General features: G+C 37.4%; 1 protein-coding gene across 15 annotated transcripts in view; it reads right to left on the bottom strand.

Moving 5' to 3' along the window:
* The window catches only part of bma (SCY1-like protein bma), a 323,838-nt gene that overhangs the window by 183,246 nt on the left and 120,373 nt on the right, over positions 1-20,219 (bottom strand). For all 15 annotated transcript variants that reach the window (XM_087344003.1, XM_022065882.2, XM_087344002.1 and 12 more), the window contains one exon: positions 11,005-11,367. In XM_087344003.1, the coding sequence (XP_087200129.1) occupies positions 11,005-11,367 (363 nt within the window). The remainder of the gene's footprint in view (positions 1-11,004; positions 11,368-20,219) is intronic.

Raw genomic sequence — 20,219 nt, 5'->3', positions numbered from 1 at the left:
TTTATCACAAAGTCAGAAACCTCACGCATGTGACATTCCAGAAACACAGAATAGCTCGACACTTAATAAGTTTCATGCATGCGAGCTATAAAAGACCCCGAGTTATGTGTTTATAGAACTTTGTCTCTGACAGCACTACGAGGTAAGTGTCATTTCATCAACGTAAAACAACCAATTAAAGTCGGCGGCGGTAGAACATAAATGGAAATTTACCTGCACTGTTTTAAAAATCCTGTAACAGGAATACCAACCACAGCGATCGGATATGTAACAAATTATTTTTTTTTCCGGAAAATAATATTTTATTCACATTAATTATTTACCTTCATACATAAGATTTTATAATGAATAAATCTGCATGGCTGTAAATATTCTTGTTGGAATAATAACCTTCGTGTTTGTACAGAAGATATAAATGATCACATTTACAGTGAATCTCCGCGTTTGAGCGTGCACCGGCCTACTGTCCCAAATGCACAGCAAACCTGAGAGGTAATATCCGTTTCTTAATTAACTCTGCGCTGCGTATACATGCATTCGAGAACACACACACAAATGTCAGATCAAGTTGTCTGCCTGTGACGCGCCATCTTCCCGCCGTTGTGTGTGCAAGGGCAAACGAACAATGCATGTGTTCCCAGAATCATGGCAGCTAATTATTACGAGAGCATCGTGTTGTTTAGGTCCACTCATTTCCTGTAGCCCTTATTGTTCTGTCAACCATCGGCACAGAACACGCGTGTTTGCACTGTCTTACTTTAACTTTCGTTTGTACACCTCTTTTGAGCGAACAAAGCGACGTATATTACAAATGAGATTCATGATTACACAGTTACTACAAGATTTCCTTATGTGTATCGAGTGGTTTAGTATAATAAACACTAATAAATGTTGAAGATTCATCGCCCTGATGACGGAGGCAGTATGATCTCCGAAACGTTGGTAAACATCGAACAGACTACACAGCGCAATAACCCAGAAGACAGAAATCTTCATACTCTGATGACGGAGGCAGTATGACCTCTGAAACGTTGGTTAACATCGACCAGACTACACAGCGCAACAACCCAGAAGACAGAAATCTTCATATTCATCGCCCTGATGACGGAGGCAGTATGACCTCTGAAACGTTGGTTAACATCGACCAGACTACACAGCGCAACAACCCAGAAGACAGAAATCTTCATATTCATCGCCCTAATGACGGAGGCAGTATGACCTCTGAAACGTTGGTTAACATCGACCAGACTACACAGCGCAACAACCCAGAAGACAGAAATCTTCATATTCATCGCCCTGATGACGGAGGCAGTATGACCTCTGAAACGTTGGTTAACATCGACCAGACTACACAGCGCAACAACCCAGAAGACAGAAATCTTCATATTCATCGCCCTGATGACGGAGGCAGTATGACCTCTGAAACGTTGGTTAACATCGACCAGACTACACAGCGCAAGAACCCAGAAGACGGAAATCTTCATACTCACCGCTGTGAGAACCTCAAGTCTTACACTAATAAATGTTGTTATAACATATGCATCGCCAACAGAGGACAAATGACAACACAGTTAACATTTAAATATAATAAAATATTTCTCTACTTTAAATTACACGATTTTAAAGCATCTCTACTTTTGAATTTCTAAGTCGTAATCTTCGTTTTATGAAGTTTATATAGTCCGACATAAATTTATAAACACAAACTCCTGTGGTGGTTCGGAAATAATTTGCACAATGAAATTCCTTTTATTAGAGCGATCAAACCGAGTAGTAACTCTCAAGAAAAAAAAATTATATTATTTCTTATTCTCTGAAAAGTGATGCTGTGTTGACTCATGATGGAGAATTTCACCTATCATTTCTGGACAGTTCACAGACAACATATAACGAGAGAAAAACAGTTTGTAATAAAAGTTATAAGGTGAGATTAAGAATTTGCAGTGCAAAATGATATGCACATCTAATTTTGAAATACAAACCAACACAAAGCAGAAACAAAGGGCTCCCTTTAAAAAGATTCCTGGACGATTGAGGTCGGAACGGGTCACAAGGCCCCAAACCCTTCACAGTAAATGACGATGATGATGAATGATATCAAACAGATAATATTTACAGTGCAATAATTAATTAACGAAGTCTATAGTGTGTGACTGTCCGGCGACTATGTGATTTTAATCGTCGAAATCGACTTAACACATTTTTTTTTATTATTTTCTGGAAATGTAGGTCCTGTAACTCTTTTCCATGACACCGATGAACTGTGTCTTCTGGGCTGAAAGCTATATATACGTTCGCAGTGGGAAGGTAAATACATTTTTTTAAATTTTAAATAAGCCTATCTGAGTAGATTCACGACTTACACAAGGTTAAATAAGGTATTAGCGAAACAGATTTAATTCTTTTTGTAATCTTAATTTTCTTAACATCTCTCTTTTCACTGGAACTACAATTTCAAATCAGAACGAAGTTACTCCTTTGAGTCACTTAAAGCGTACGCGTCCGTGTTCTTCACTTTGTAAAGTCTCGTAATACGAAATGACATCAATAATTGATAGAGTGTAATTCGATAACCAATAATCGAACGAGCCAGTATGTGAGACGTTAACATGAAAGAAAATTGGTTTACATTCCGAGCTTCAAAACTTAGAATAAATGTCTACTATACAAATTACCGTCGAAGAATCTAAGAAAACTCAAACGACATTAAAATTTAATGATGTCATACGGGAAGTATGACTTTGATATAATTTAGGGGTAATTTATAAAGAATATTAGGGAACTTTTAAACAAATTACGTAGACGCGTAAACAGGTTATAATGCCTTGTGATAAATATAATTCAGACGCTCTAAGTTACAAGCGAGAATAGCTTAAGGTCGTTTCTTCAATAGGATTCAGGTTTTCATGAATATTTATCACAAATTTTGGTAACAGTTTCCTAGAAATGCAAATATAATTAAAGGTAAAAATATACTTTTCGTCTACAGAAAATGTTTCAGGTAAAAAAAAGATAGCATCGACTCGTAGCTATGCGTTCAAACACAAGCAAACGACCATAAATATAATAAAAATATAGTTTATATTATATCTAAAAGTTGTATCAAATTAATGGTATTATTTGTAGTACTGAAGACAACTGTACAGTGTAACTGGTACAACAATTTCTAGATAAAAAGACAAATACGTTACGGAAAATATACAGGGTACAATGACGTTAAACGTATACATCAATACTTAAAATGAACATGTGTTTGCTAATCAATCACGAAAATATGTAGTTCAAATATCAATTATGTAGGAGTAATTTGTTGCAGTTATATAACAAGTCGATACGATAACAGGACATAATCTCATTTTACTTACAATAAATATTTTATCACATTTATATTCATGTTGGCAGATTGTAACACGAAGCTATGGAAATTTTCATGTCACGTATATTTACGCTCCTTACACGATGATTCAATCGTATTATACAAACATGACTTGAAATTTTTGTACATTAGTGTCACAAGGACACCTGCAGTAAATCTGTTCATCTAGGAATATGCTAAAAGGTTATTAGTGAATTCATTGCCTTTCATATTAGCATCCCTACAACCATGTTCCTTAAATTAACAAAATTAAGGACCCAAACTTGCTATTTTCCTATATTTATTAGGAAAACTAAAATACAATATATATTATTTAAATCTTGTCCGTCTAATCACAATAAAGTCTTATTAAATATTAATGGTCTAATGTAAATCGAATATTTCGATAAAGAACATCATTTAATATTTTAAATATTTTAAATGTTAATTATTGTAATATTTTAATATTTAATAAGACTTTATTGTGATTAGACGGACAAGATTTAAATAATATATATTCATTATATCACAATATGACGCAACTTTACCATCTCATAAAATAAAATATTTATACTGTTAAGCTAATCAGTTCCACATGTCAGTAGTTAAGTGTTGCATTTAAGCTCCACCCCCAATATTTAATTAACCATTTCAGGTTATCTACATCCAAATCCTTCATTCTACACGCACGCAAGTCAATAATTTGTTATAACACGCATAGTAGTTCGATATTATATAACACGTTTACCAAGTTTTCGTATGACTAAGATGACAAACGTTTAGCTGATTAATGAATTCTACATTTATCAAATAAATGAGGGTCTACTGTCCTCAGAAATGTCAGCCACTGATTCCTATTATGATCCAGTTAAATTAAGACCATCATATCTCGCCATATTTCTATGCACCATTTTATTATCATCACTTACGTTTGGCATTTAGGTCTACCGATTACAAACTCGTATGCGTCTCCTTCATGAACACGATTTGTTAGGTCCCGTTATATTTCTAGTGACTTTGTCGACAGTCACCCTTAATCAGTGTTATTCTCTTGCGATGTGACACCAAGTTTTGTACCCATATCAAACACTCAACACAGAATTTCAGAATATCTTAAGATTAATGCTTCTGGATAAGAGAGGGTGTGATAATGATTCTGAAATCAGTGATACCTATAGGATAATTCAACATGTACCTACCAAGTTTAAACTCAACTTTCTCCACAATGAGTGATTAAAATTTGAATAAACTTTGCTCATACTCTATAGTACTAAAACAATTTGTTTTTTATTTATTTCCGTTCGAATATGAGGACAACACGCCAAGGTGGTCTAGCGGTCAGAACTCTGGCCTTGTAATCCTGGGGTCTCGGGTTCGATTCCCAGCGGTGCCCGAATTTATAACTTGTGTTGGGCAAGGCCGTGGTCTAGGCAACACGGAGTTTTCCTCCGTGGCATCCCAACAATTACTCCATTCACACACAGAAGAAGGAAATGGCAAACCACTTCTGGATCATCTGCCAAGAACGTATATGAACAGGTCCCAGTCCGAGAAAAGGATGGAAGGATCCTGTTCATATGGACCTGTCGTCACACAGAACACTAATAATAAATAATAATGAGGACAACCCAAAGTCTTTGGAAGAGTTAAAATTATCTACCGAACGTAAAATCTTCACTATTCCAAGTAATATCCTCAAAATATTATCAAACTGTGGGATGATATTACGAAAGATCATCGAAGTTAAGGGGAAACATATGAAACACATCTTTAAAAAATTAAATTACATTTTTATACCTCATCGTTAAGGTAAAATATATATGATTTGAGGTCTTCACAGCAGTGAGAATGAAGATTTCTGTCTTATGGGTTGTTGCGCTGTGTAGTCTGGTAGATGTTTACCATCTTCAACGTAAAACATGTCTTTCAATTTGGTAGGTACATTTTGGACCACGTGTGTAATGAAGAGAATTTAATGTTCTGTTTCACGTCCTTGAGGAGCCATTTCTATGGTAACATGTTAGGCAAATCATCTTCAGTGTAATTAATAACACTGCCACAAATGGATGGTTGAAGTGGTCACTTCTGCGGTTGAGGTTGCAGTAACTATCGATTTAGTAACGTCGCATGCTATGTTTAACGTTGTGTCAACAAACAGAAACACTTCATCCCTCTCAGCTGTCTCATACCCACAACAAAATTTAGGGGGAGGGGTAGAAGGAGAAATTTCAATGCCAGACTTATCAACGTTTAATTACTCAGGTCTGTTATAATATGACTCGGAATAGTGGTGTAAGTCCAATTCTATACAGAAACAATCGGAAAAGAAAATTCTTAGCTTACGTATGACAATACTCACAAAAATATTACTAAGAAAATTCTGTAATACGTATCAAAAGATAGCAACTTTCTGGGCTAGAATGCAAGAAAATGAAAATTTTTAAACTAGAAGCAGCAACAGTGACGATATTGTCAACTGTCTAAGGTACATTTTTATACACGACCTTTCAGGTGTTGGCTGTACTTAGATCTTCAAGTGACTGCTCCAAATTAAACCTTCATATAATTGATTAATTTTATGATTATTGACGACAGTTCATAACATTCTAAATAAGAGGTTATATCTGCCAAAATTTAACGTCTTCCGAATAAGTAACAGTGACAATTTTATACAGAAATATCTCAGTGAATATTAATTATAATCATTATCCTATTAGGGTACAGATATTTCTTTACAGAAGGCTATAAAATTGAAGGAAAGGGGTCGTATGGAACCCCCAAAGCTTACTAATTTACCCTATGTAAATATAGATTAAAGTATTTAAGAAGAATCACGCTCCATTTCATATTCTCTGACTGACAGTCGTGGGCAAATAGTCTGTACTGCGATTTCGTATTCGAGAACTCCTTGGTTTGATTCTAGGCCTCACTAAAGCGTTTCGTGGGTTTATTCCAGGCAAGTGATGGGATTATACGCATCTCTCACTCAACTTTGTAATATCTATTCAGTTGATAAACTGCCGTGAAATAATCTTAGAAACAGGCAGCTATTTCCATGAATTCTTGTAATATCTGCGTCCTTGTAGGATTTGAGGTTTTCACAGCGGCGAGTCTGAAGATTTCTGTCTTCATCTTTCTTACACGCTCTATGCCTTTTGATACAGGCAGGGCACAACTGTGGCTAAAATAAAGTTTCTATTTACCAAACTCAGCGTCGACACGATAACAAACTACACCTACCTGTAGAGTAGTTCAAATACTCGCAAGATTCCTGTCGCTAAACACCGTAATTGGATTCAGCACAATAATTAACTGCCGCTGTAGCAAGTTTTGTAATTAACTCCAAAATATTAACGAGATCTCATTTCTCTAACAACCCCATTAATTTAAGTCAAGAGTATCGATTTCTTAAAATAGCACGGATAGGAAACACTGTAATTATATTCCTTTGCCAGATTGACTTCGGAAAGAAAGTTTTTACTTAATATTCTTACTACAAAATGAATGACTGCTGCAGCCAATGCTTTGAAATTCTAAAATCAAAATACACTGCGTGTTTCTTGATTTATTTATCCATTTACGAGAAACAACATGATGTACTACAGTAGACCGTAACGGAATAAAAACAGACAAACAGATTGATTACTAATGCTAATTAACAGACACATGTACCCGTTGGATAGCAGAATGGGTGAGCCCCAAAGTTTGTCTGGACTTTGCGGCAAAAAGAATAAATACTGAAGATTTCTGTCTTCTGGGTTGTTGCGCTGTGTAGTCTGGTCGATGTTAACCAACGTTTCAGAGGTCATACTGCCTCCATCATCAGGGCGATGAGTATGAAGATTTCTGTCTTCTGGGTTGTTGCGCTGTGTAGTCTGGTCGATGTTAACCAACGTTTCGGAGGTCATACTGCCTCCTTCATCAGGGCGATGAGTATGAAGATTTCTGTCTTCTGGGTTGTTGCGCTGTGTAGTCTGGTCGATGTTAACCAACGTTTCAGAGGTCATACTGCCTCCATCATCAGGGCGATGAGTATGAAGATTTCTGTCTTCTGGGTTGTTGCGCTGTGTAGTCTGGTCGATGTTAACCAACGTTTCAGAGGTCATACTGCCTCCTTCATCAGGGCGATGAGTATGAAGATTTCTGTCTTCTGGGTTGTTGCGCTGTGTAGTCTGGTCGATGTTAACCAACGTTTCAGAGGTCATACTGCCTCCGTCATCAGGGCGATGAGTATGAAGATTTCTGTCTTCTGGGTTGTTGCGCTGTGTAGTCTGGTCGATGTTAACCAACGTTTCGGAGGTCATACTGCCTCCTTCATCAGGGCGATGAGTATGAAGATTTCTGTCTTCTGGGTTGTTGCGCTGTGTAGTCTGGTCGATGTTAACCAACGTTTCAGAGGTCATACTGCCTCCATCATCAGGGCGATGAGTATGAAGATTTCTGTCTTCTGGGTTGTTGCGCTGTGTAGTCTGGTCGATGTTAACCAACGTTTCGGAGGTCATACTGCCTCCTTCATCAGGGCGATGAGTATGAAGATTTCTGTCTTCTGGGTTGTTGCGCTGTGTAGTCTGGTCGATGTTAACCAACGTTTCAGAGGTCATACTGCCTCCATCATCAGGGCGATGAGTATGAAGATTTCTGTCTTCTGGGTTGTTGCGCTGTGTAGTCTGGTCGATGTTAACCAACGTTTCGGAGGTCATACTGCCTCCTTCATCAGGGCGATGAGTATGAAGATTTCTGTCTTCTGGGTTGTTGCGCTGTGTAGTCTGGTCGATGTTAACCAACGTTTCAGAGGTCATACTGCCTCCGTCATCAGGGCGATGAGTATGAAGATTTCTGTCTTCTGGGTTCTTGCGCTGTGTAGTCTGGTCGATGTTAACCAACGTTTCAGAGGTCATACTGCCTCCATCATCAGGGCGATGAGTATGAAGATTTCTGTCTTCTGGGTTGTTGCGCTGTGTAGTCTGGTCGATGTTAACCAACGTTTCGGAGGTCATACTGCCTCCTTCATCAGGGCGATGAGTATGAAGATTTCTGTCTTCTGGGTTGTTGCGCTGTGTAGTCTGGTCGATGTTAACCAACGTTTCAGAGGTCATACTGCCTCCATCATCAGGGCTATGAAGATTTCTGTCTTCTGGGTTGTTGCGCTGTGTAGTCTGGTCGATGTTTACCAACGTTTCGGAGGTCATACTGCCTCCGTCATCAGGGCGATTCTACCATACTACACAGCGTAACAACCCAGAAGACAGAAATCTTTATAATCACCGCTGTGAAAACTTCAAATCTTACACAGAATAAATACTCATCCCTGCCTGGATCGAAACCTGGTCATCTGTCACTTTAGCTTGCATAGAAATAATTTAAATTAAAAGATAGGAAAAAAAGTAAAACAAAAAATAATAACTTTCATGCACATTTAAGTTTCATGCTATCTATAACCCGTTAACAAGCATCTCCGTTGTATTTAATACGGTCTGCTCGAATGAGAAACTTCCTCTTGAATGCAGTCTGAAGCATAAGTTAATTTCCACGATTGTGCCAAAGGTTGTTTCTTACTTCGTAAAAACAGTTGCTGGCTTCACGTCAGTCTACACTGTTGATACAGCAGACTGACGAGATTGCTAGCAGACAGCTTGATGGAAGAGTTGAAGATAATTGGACTTCACATCCCCTGTGATAAGACGGATTTCATAAAGGCGAAGAAGAATGCGAAACACAACCAAAAGCAGGGCAGCAAAGCTGCTGTCTTAATCTCTTAAGCCAAAGATATAAACTAAATAACATTAAAAATTCAGTCCCTAGCCGAGATAAAAACGCATCTCCATTACAATTCAATTATAATATCCTTACATAACACGGACAAATTATTGCTGCTAATTAAGGAAATAATCGTTATTTATTATGACTTATAAGAAACCCAAAAACGAGTCAAAAATACATAGTTCTTGAATTTTAAAGCAGGAACAACGAAACAGGGTCATCTTGGATGTCAAATATTCATTTGTTCAGTATTAAAAAGATCCCGGGTTCCGTCCAGACCGCCGCTAATATTAAAATATAAATTAATAAAGAAATTCTTTACTAACATGAATAAAGACGTATAAAAGTAAAAAAATGTCGCCTATATATATATATATATATATATATATATATAACAGACCGCCACGGTGGTCTAGCGGTCAGAACACTAGCCTTGTAAGCCTGGGGTCCCGGGTTCAATTCCCGGTGGTGCTCAAATTTATAACTTGTGTTGGGCAAGGCCGTGGTCTAAGCATCACGGAGTTTTCCTCCGGGGGCTTCCCCGGTTTCTCCGTGGCATCCCAACAATTACTCCACTCACACACAGAAGAAGGCAATGGCAAACCACTTCTGATCATCTCTGCCAAGAATGTATATATGTATGAGCAGGTCCCTGACAACCTGAAGAGGTTGGAAGGATCCTGTTCATGATATATGGACCTGTCGTCAGACAGAACACTACAAATAAATAAATAAAATATAACAGACAATGGAAATGCTAAAGATGAGACCGGTATAAATAAAAATTAAATTCGATTTTCACTTCAGCGATTAAACGGTGCTACAACCAAGAAGACAGTCATCTTGGAAAAATACTATTTCGGATTTTACTGAATAGCGTGCTACATGCTCTTGTATTAAAATTATGTTTTAATATGACACTCATTTATACTAGGATTTTAAGTAATTCAACCTGTCACGCATACATTTCAAATTAATTACTCAATTTAGTTATAAAACAACATACATTAATATTAAAATAGAAATTATTTAAAATATATTTGAATCTTGATCTGATAAAGTAAATAGTATTTTAAAATTCTTAATTAGTTATCACAGCTGTAAGCCATACGTATAATCACAGAGAACAATAACAATCACACTTTTTAAAATATTTCAACACCGACTGATGTAAATGTAAATGTCCGAAATAATTTTGAAGTACCGTGCCCGACACACTGGATATCATGGTTCATATAAGAACAATTGTAGACCGCGTATAAGTACAAGCCATGTTATTGCAAACTCTACGCATTATTATTCACGAAGCATACAATTAACAATGCGAAATCCCGTCTATTTCTGATAGAGTGTACAGAAATTATAAAACAACTCAGACCACTACAAAACACCAAATCCTACACAATATCTGTGTACTCGTAAGTTAGAGGATTACGTTATATGAATACAAAAATAAAACTCGTATACTTTGCAAGATCACAATCTGCAACACAGTTTGGAAGAGATTATTCTAGGGGAATTTTTATAAATTAGTTATAAAATATTAGTTTCATTGCGACGTTAGTCTTATAATTAATGTATGTTCGTTAATAGATATGTAAAAATACTTTTAGAGACTTTTTATCTAAGTATAGATAATAGAAACGTTGGTAAACATCGACCAGACTACACAGCGCAACACCCCAGAAGACAGAAATCTTCAAAAATAATTATACTTCACAAAGGCATGAGATTAAATCACTGTAAACCTTTGCGATTTTCATGTTGATAGATTATGGTCAGACAGAATAAAGCTTGCATTTGTAGCCTACACGCAAAAGCCAATATTTGTTTGGTAAAACAAAAGAAAACTTTACTGTATCTTATCACACAGAAAGATCTTTACTCACCTGCAGGATGCCGTACTTCAGTTCAACGTCCAGGAAGTGATACTCGCGTGCGTGTGGAGGTCGTGGAGATGTGGACGGCTGGGTCTGTGAAGAGGCCCCCGTCGAAGGAGGACCGGCTCCTCCCCCGCCCCCAGACTCCTGGTACGCCAGCACATTTGCAAGGCTGGCCAACACGGGCTCCGAGGCGAATGCTAGGGTCTCGCTGCATTCTTCGACGGGGTGCAACACCTGAAGGATCTTGGGATGGCGGAACCTCTCCAGCTGGCGGATGCTGCTCCTTAAGATCTCTGTCACTGTCTCCTTCCGTTTCGGTTTGTGCAGTTTCTCCGCGCACCTTTTCTCGAAGAGGAACACAGACACCTCCTAGAAAGCATAAACACGAAAAGCTTCATGTGAGATTGCCAATGGGTACAAAAACCTTCGCAGATTATTTTAAGCGATACAATTCACTAAACTATATAATACAATCAATGTTCTTTGTTCTATGGCTCTCAGATCCGTATTCGGTCCTCTGTTAGGCCCGTCTGTCCGAGGCTTTCATTGAGGTCTCGAAACATCTTCCTTTTTACGGTGCAAGGTTGTTAGCCTTGCGACCAACCCCCCAACCTGGAGGACCAGGGTACCTGCCCATCAATATTCTTACCACAAAGTATTTCTGCATATTTTAGCATAAAGTTTCACCATAAAATAAACGAAGTTGATGTAAAGGGTAAATTTCCACGGCGACAAAGAAGTGCGTCGCCGACAATTACTGTGCTAGTTCGTGACACGCAACGTAAAAACAAAGGTTTCATCTCTGGATATTAAATTTTATGGTCTCAAAAGTTTCTCAGGGTATTTCAAGCTGTAGTTTCACCATAAAATAAACAAGACGATGGTATAGGATGCGAAGTTTCCACGACGACGAAGCACTGCGTCATGGACCATTTCCGTCGACACGGTTAATGAGACGCAGCGTAACAAAATTATTGTCTTAGGATGTTCCAAGCCATAGTTTCGCCATAAAGCAAATAGGATTAAGTTAAAGGGTAAAGATGTCACGGTTCCTAAGTAACGCGCCGTGAAAAATTTCTGTAGAACGCAGTCTGAAACATAACAACACTGACAATACCCTCGTATGACACAGATGGATCTGGTTATGTATTGATATTTCTTCAGCTTATAGTTCTCCTTTAGTGTTCCGCAACCGACGTGCCGAGATTTTTTATGAGTTTGTACATTCTCACCTTATAGTTCGAAAAATATAGTATTTTACGTTTCGTAATAAGAATTCCCATGGCCAAGGCAGCTTTCGTCAAGAAGAGGATACTTCTCACTAGCAAGTTGGGCTTGGAGATGAAGAAGAAACTAGTGAAGTGTTACGTATGGAGCAGAGACCTGGACACTCAGGAAGAAGGAACAGAAATACCTGGAGAGTTTTGAAATGTGGTGATGGAGAAGAATAGAGATCAGGTGGACGGATCGAGTGACCAACGAAGAAGTATTGAGGAGAGTCAACGAGCAAAGAAACATTCTGCAGGCGATTACACGAAGGAAAGCTAACTGGCTGGGACATATTATGAGAAGGAATGGGTTACTGAGTGATATCATCGAAGGCCAGGTTGAAGGAAAGCGAGGACTAGGAAGAAGACTGATACAGCTAACCGACGACCTTAAACAAGGAAAGAAGATGACGTTCCAGGAATTAAAGCGAGAAGCCGAGAATAGGGACAACTGGAGAGCTCTTTTTGGGCAGAGCAATGGACCTGTCGTAAGACAGAACACTTAATAATAATAATAAGAAGAAGAATTCGTAATACACACACGCACAGGTTCATGATCTATATTCTTATATAACACACATGTTTTGTTTTCAAATACCTGCGTTATTCTGGGACAAAGATTTATATGTAGATACATATTTATGAACGTGTATAGTCTTGTACACCATTCTCGCGAGGCAAAATTTTATGATGTTACGTCATATGTCTTAGATAAATTAGTGTTTACTTCGGGTGAAAGAGTTGTGGCATGCTGATCTAGCACAGTGATTCATAAGCAAAATATCGCCATAAAATAATTCACGTACAAAAACTACAATATTTTCCGATCACCGCATTTACTTTTGATCGATAAAAATATACCGAAACAAATATTTGAACATCAGAGACTGTACGCAACAGGACGACGAAGAAGAATATGTAATAATGACGAGCTTAATATTTTGTACTCAAAAAATACTGTTGCTATAATCAGATCAAGGTAGATAAGATGGACATGTAAATAGTATGGGGAACTGAAAAATATTTATAAAATTTTAGCCAGAAACCCTGTCATAATTCATTAATAATTACTATTCAGCAAATTATTTTAATGAAACGATATATGTAACATTCTTGAAATTCACATTACAGAATGTATTTAAAAACCGTCCTTCTACTTAGTTAAATATTCGCTATATCGACGAACATTTTAAGTAAAATGTCTATATCCGAGTGGACTGATACGTGCCAACATTAAACTCGTCCAACCGTTATCACCAAATTTCACAGAAAGCCGATAGGTGGTTTAAGAAATGAATAATGCTGATGATCTCCCAATTATGCATCTACTCCGTAAAATTAAAACAACAAACGAATCAAAATGCTGAACGTGAAAGAGGACAGCATAATCTCGTAACTCCAAACGCCATACCTAAAACCGAGAACACGTAATTAAGTGATGTATTTACAGAAAATAATATTGACTGGCAAATGAATACAACTTCATCAAGTCTGGATACATTTCACAGGCAAACATGTTTGCATCAGCAAATTGAGTTTCTGAGAGCGTAAAGACGAGTGAGCGTTAAGTTTAATTTAATTTCCGCCATTGATTGAGGGTTGAAATCAATAAGAAAGCTGCAACCCGCCTTGCTATCATGTACAGAATGTCCCCTACCCTAGAAGGCGCACACATCATCTAAACCTTTTCTTTTCAAACTATGATTGTTATTTAACAGCGCTGTATCAAACACAGATATTATTTGGATTATTACGTGCGTTCTCAGAGACACACAAACCTTTCATGAGGTTCTAAAAGTGAGGTCGTTATTTAACAATGATGTATCAAATATATATATATATATATATATATATATATATATACATACGAGTATATAGATTATTACGTGCGTGAACAAAAGATAAAGGTTTAACGAAGAGTTAGGCAAAGCACGGTTAAATATGATATAATCTATAAACATAAATAATAATTCGTCAATTATAAATACAGATAATGAAGCCCTTTGAATATTAATAATAATGTAAACCGGTACCCAAAGCTTCGTTGGCCATGCAGTGAGCTATGGATAATGCATCTTCGTCGATCAATCGCAGTGTGGTGTTGCACGAAACTTCTCGAATCAGCACGAACAGAATCCACCTGTTGAGTGTTACGTATCAACAAGTAGGCAGAGGACACCATATATCGCATTCAGCCAACACGAAATAAAAGTGAATGCTGTACTTGTAAGCAAATCAGTACTATTAATCTGATATCGTTAGTACGGGCCAAGGTACAAAGCCATTTACAACATTACATAAGTTCATTTGAATTGTCTCTCTTTTCACAGTCACTCACTAATCAGTGGATTTGGAATCGTGTGAAGATTTAAGGATAAATAAACGGATTTACATTTTCTGTCCCTAGTATATCATTCACTAACTGTCCCACATCAACCATGTGCACTGTACCACTTTGTAAAATCAAGACAATAGCTAACTACGCTCTAGAATATGTGATCAATATCAGGAAAAGCTGTAGCCTTAGAGATTACGTCTTCTGGGAACTTGCGTCTCAGATATCTACCCCTCTTGAAGACACCCACTTGGATCAGCTTCCTTCCCACGCAGTTGGACTTCGTGGGAGGTTTCGGAAAGAATTTTAAGAAAGGGAAATTAGTTTTGAAGATTTCTGTCTTCTGGGTTGTTGCGCTGTGTAGTCTGGTCGATGTTTAAAAACGTTTCAGAGGTCATACTGCCTCCGTCATCAGGGCGATGAGTATGAAGATTTCTGTCTTCTGGGTTGTTGCGCTGTGTAGTCTGGTCGATGTTTAAAAACGTTTCGGAGGTCATACTGCCTCCATCATCAGGGCGATGAGTATGAAGATTTCTGTCTTCTGGGTTGTTGCGCTGTGTAGTCTGGTCGATGTTTAAAAACGTTTCAGAGGTCATACTGCCTCCATCATCAGGGCGATGAGTATGAAGATTTCTGTCTTCTGGGTTGTTGCGCTGTGTAGTCTGGTCGATGTTTAAAAACGTTTCGGAGGTCATACTGCCTCCATCATCAGGGCGATGAGTATGAAGATTTCTGTCTTCTGGGTTGTTGCGCTGTGTAGTCTGGTCGATGTTTAAAAACGTTTCAGAGGTCATACTGCCTCCGTCATCAGCGAAGGGCGTACAATAACTTGATCGCATTTTCATGGAAAGTTGCTTATTTGTAGTCAGCCACAAACAGAACTACGGATCATTATAGTGTATTGCATCAAGTATCTAATAGTTTTTAAAATATTTTAAATTGGTAAAAACCTGAAGACGACGGTATTACCCGTCGAAACATGTCGTTTTAATAAAAGCGCTAAAAAATATAATGTAAAATCGTATTTACGATTAAGAGCGCTAATATAATATTTTACACAACAAATGTTTTAATATTATATAATTTTTACAGCACCATTAAACTTTAAACGTTTGTGTATAGACTGTACAAATAAATATATTTAATCAAACACAAACATGACGCATATAAGATACAAATTAAAAGTAGCAAGTACCCCTGAAACGTCGGTAAAAGCCTACCAATTTGGGATTGGCTGCCCTAGCGCAGTAACAACGCGACTCACTGCGTATTGCAATATCGCTGTGTTCAATTACGTGTATTGTGACCTCCGTCGCAAAACTCCGTGCTAATGACTTGAAATACATTCGCAAATGATATTCACGGTCACAACGCCCTCATTACAATGCAAATAAATAATGGGCACATAACAAGCAGTGACATCTATTATCACACATAGCTACAATCAAAATCCTCTCCACATTATCTCACATTTTGAAATCAGCATAATTTCGCTGCTAATTGATCATCAATCCTTTGCTCAATACATAAATAAATTATTCAATATGAATCATTAATTTTGTCTCTTTTGTATAAAGTTTCATGAACCACTGAACGACCTATATAATGTGTATGAAATGAAATTTCATGTCAAAATTACCTAAATCAGAAGTAGTAGCATAGAATGTATCTATCAATAGTGTATAATCGGTTATAGTTGGTTGGTGATTATTTACCGTTAAGAGATTTTGGGCCTTATAGGATATAATTTATGACTATATGATCATTTGTCTATGGTCTACCATGTATACACTCCGTGCAACACAGACAAGGGCTAAAATCTTCTAAGTTCGATGTAAATATAGCCGGTAAAATAATTTCAGTCATTCGTAATCTCCGTGTACTTTTACAGTGTGTAGCTTCTCTGTAACTTTAATTAATTACAATTACTTAAACCAGATATCTTTCAACAAAGTCACAAACGTCTGTGCCTAACTTGAAGAAAAACATAAACTGATGATGTGGAATCGGAGGTTTTCACGACGGTGAGTCTGAAGATGGCTTTCTTCTGCTCGTGTTGCGCCATGTAGTCTGGTACAAGTTTATTGACGTTTCAGAGATCCTTGCTGCCTCCATCAGGGCAGTGAATACTCATCTAATGGCGAAGGCAGCAAGAACTTCTGAAACGTTCGTAAACTTCTGTCAGACTACACGGCACTACAACCCAGAAGACAGAGATATTCGTACTCATTATCGTGAAAACCTCAAATCCTACTTAGTTATTAAAATTGTCCGATCTAAATTAAAATTAGTGTGGCTCTACAGTTATACATATAATTATTAAATATCAGATTTTATCAAATTAGGTTTGTCCGTCCTCGAGCTATTTCATATGTGCAAACATACATGAAGATGGAGATAATTTACTAGGATTTCGAAAGTGCCTTAAAATATGTAGCCTGAGGTCTTTCTTCCACGCTAATATCTCTTGAACAAGCTTATAAATATTGGATAGTGACTCGGAATGTTTAGTATTCATAATAAGGAATTTTATAAATAATAGTGGATGTGTATTCCCTCAGTCTTGTTTACAAAAGTGCTTTCTGCCTCCATAATCCAGATTATCGTTAAAATCCGACGACACATTCCCGTCATAATCCGGACTAGCGACGTTGTATTGTATTTCGATAGATATTTCATAACAAAGGTTGTAAATCTTAGCGAGTTCATCATTTTACGTTAACTACAACTTTTTTTTCTGACGATCAGTGTTTAACAAACAGAGTCGCTCAGTATTAACTATAAATACAGTGTTATATTAAGGCCATGTGAATTAAAAATTCATCCTCCATTACGTATTTATTATACCCAAAATTGTTTGCAATAAATGCAGTAAATCTTAACAACTTCTAATTATATTAAAGAACGTCACGTTTATTTGACAAGCTATACTGAAACTGTTCTTCCGCACTATTCAGGACCAAAAAGTCGTATTTCGTATAATATTCGACTTTAACCAAAACTGTTTCAAATAAAAGCTGAGAATCCTAATACGTTAAACATGCCAATTTTAATTAAATTAAAATTTGAGATAATCTAAATTATGTTTGAACTTCAGGGTGATACAAAGGACTTAATTTAATAAAAATATTAATATTCCGTTACACCTTCATAATGCCAAAAATTATTTCAATTGGATCCTTTATAGAATCCATATCACTGAATTCTATGTTTCACCTTGTGTAACAATTTAGGATAAAAGGACCAGTTTTTTTTAGAAAACAGATAAGTTCTACCTGATAGCCATGTAACGAAGATGATAAAATGAAATAAAAATAAATTTACCTAAAGAAATTTGTGTCCATACACAAACAATTATCGGACTTAATATTACCCCAAGATAGAGAACACAATTACCCCTAAGTTATTGGCAAACTTCTACCAGACTACACGGCGCAATAACCCAGAAGACAGCCATCTTCGTTCTCGCCGCCTTGAGAACCTCATATCTCACTAACTGAAATCGTTTATCAAATTTGGGCATGAAACTCCAAATTGATAAGATAGGTCCTCCCCCTCTCTGCACATATTTGTCACTGCGAAGAAAGCATACCAGTTTGTTACATGCATAAAGTCAGCATGAGTCGAGTCCACCAATCAGCAATGAAATGTCACTAACTCCATTGAAACATGTTGTGACGTCAAGACAGATGTCTGTCGTAATCAGTAAAAGAGTAGCTTGTAAAGAGCAATATCTCCCTTCAAATTAAGCAACTTCACTCCCTAAGAACCAACGTCACTTGCGGTTGATGAAGTATAATGAAATGTTAGAGGGGGCGTGGTCCTTACGAACGTCAGGACATCAGAATATTTCAAGGAATAGATTCTCTGACCTGTTTCAAGTAATGATACAATTCCTACATAACTTTCTTAGGATTCCTCAGGGTGTATATCAGCCTTCTCCTGCGAAAATCTACACGAAACATAAATAAGGTAATATAAAAATGTCTTAGAAATATGCAAACAAACAAATCTAATACCCCGTATTCTAATATGTGCACATGTTTATGTCAAATTCTGTGGACCCATATCTCGGAAGGAAGTTAAACCCGCGATAAATGTGTTAGATTTATCTCAGACCGTATGCGACTTACATACACAATCGCTGTAACTGACCTCCGTTACGATCTGTGAGTGTAAATATTAAACTGACAACTTTCGTTTTCGACCGTACTGAGTCGCGCTATTTAATTAAGCTGTTTGAACAATTGACGGATTATTTACAGCTAAATTTGTGCAAAAGAAATGTAAATTAGCAAGTATTAGTAAGAAACATTGGAAGCTTTGAGAAAAACAAAACAACAAAAATTCCCAATGAGTACAAGACTAATATGAGGTGCGTTTAAGCTTAGCTAACCTGATAGGTTCAGTGCGGTAAGGTTACAAAATGAAACTTAAATAAATATTAATTAAATCCAACTTCTGAATTCTCATCCCAGTCAGAGGATTAGCTTAAGTTATCATTGTGTCAGTGACCATTATTTAAACCAGAGTACCAGAATATTTAAGTTGCGTAGCGGTTAGAACGCTGGCCTTGTAATCCTGGGGTCTCGGGTTCGATTCCCGGCGGTGCCCTAATTTATAACTTGTGTTGGGCAAGGCCGTGGTCTAGGCAACACGGAGTTTTCCTCCGGGGGCTTCCTCGGTTTCTCCGTGGCATCCCAACAATTACTCCATTCACACACAGAAGAAGGCAATGGCAAACCACTTCTGGATCATCTGCCAAGAACGTATATGAACCGGTCCCAGTCCGAGAAAAGGATGGAAGGATCCTGTTCATATGGACCTGTCGTCAGACAGAACACTAAATAAAAATAAAACCACTTGTACACAGTGTCCCAAAAATATGTATACGCTACAGAAACTTTGGTAGTCATCTGTGCCACGAAGCTAACGGTGGTTATTTTGAACACCTACACTAAATTCGCTATTTCACCAAGTACCAATGCAACGTACGTATGTAATGGTTTAGTTTATTAAAATGTCTTATTTCTTTCACTAAATGCGTGTATACACATCTCTTAACATTCTGTATATTAAATGAAACTGAGATCTTTACACTCTCCGCCGTTAGAACCTTATATCCCACCAACTCCATCTAATACCAAGGTTAATAGTTCATTCATTTTATCCTGACACGACCTCTAAACCGTGGGTTCGCTTTATGCGCGGAGTGTAATTTAAAGCGTAAAAAAAAGTTTTGACAAAGCTGGCTTTTAATCTGAAGCACCTGAATAACCATTAGCCTCTGTACCGGTAAATGAAGCAGAGTGAAATGTCAACTGAGCAACGCAATTTGCTCCTGACTTTCGGTGGAATTGCATAAGAGAAACGGCGGATGTTGGACGAGAGAAAGAGAGCGGAGGAAGAGGACAGACGAATTCAGGAAATTTACTTTATGACTAATTTTATTTCTGTATTGTTTTAAGCTCTCCCGCAATTTAATATCTGAGCTCAGATTTCCATCTATTACAGAGCTGTATCGGGCTTTAAGAAGCAACGTATTTGTACGTCACAATATACAGGGTGATTCAAAAGGTTAGGGCCAAACTGAAGGAGCGTATAGAGGGACAACTTTC

Source organism: Zootermopsis nevadensis, unplaced genomic scaffold (genome assembly GCF_977971745.1).
Source record: "Zootermopsis nevadensis isolate Lab colony 2312 unplaced genomic scaffold, Znev_1.0 Znev_ptg000007l, whole genome shotgun sequence".
NCBI classification, from domain to species: domain Eukaryota; kingdom Metazoa; phylum Arthropoda; class Insecta; order Blattodea; family Termopsidae; genus Zootermopsis; species Zootermopsis nevadensis.
This window is presented reverse-complemented; position numbering and strand designations above follow the sequence as displayed.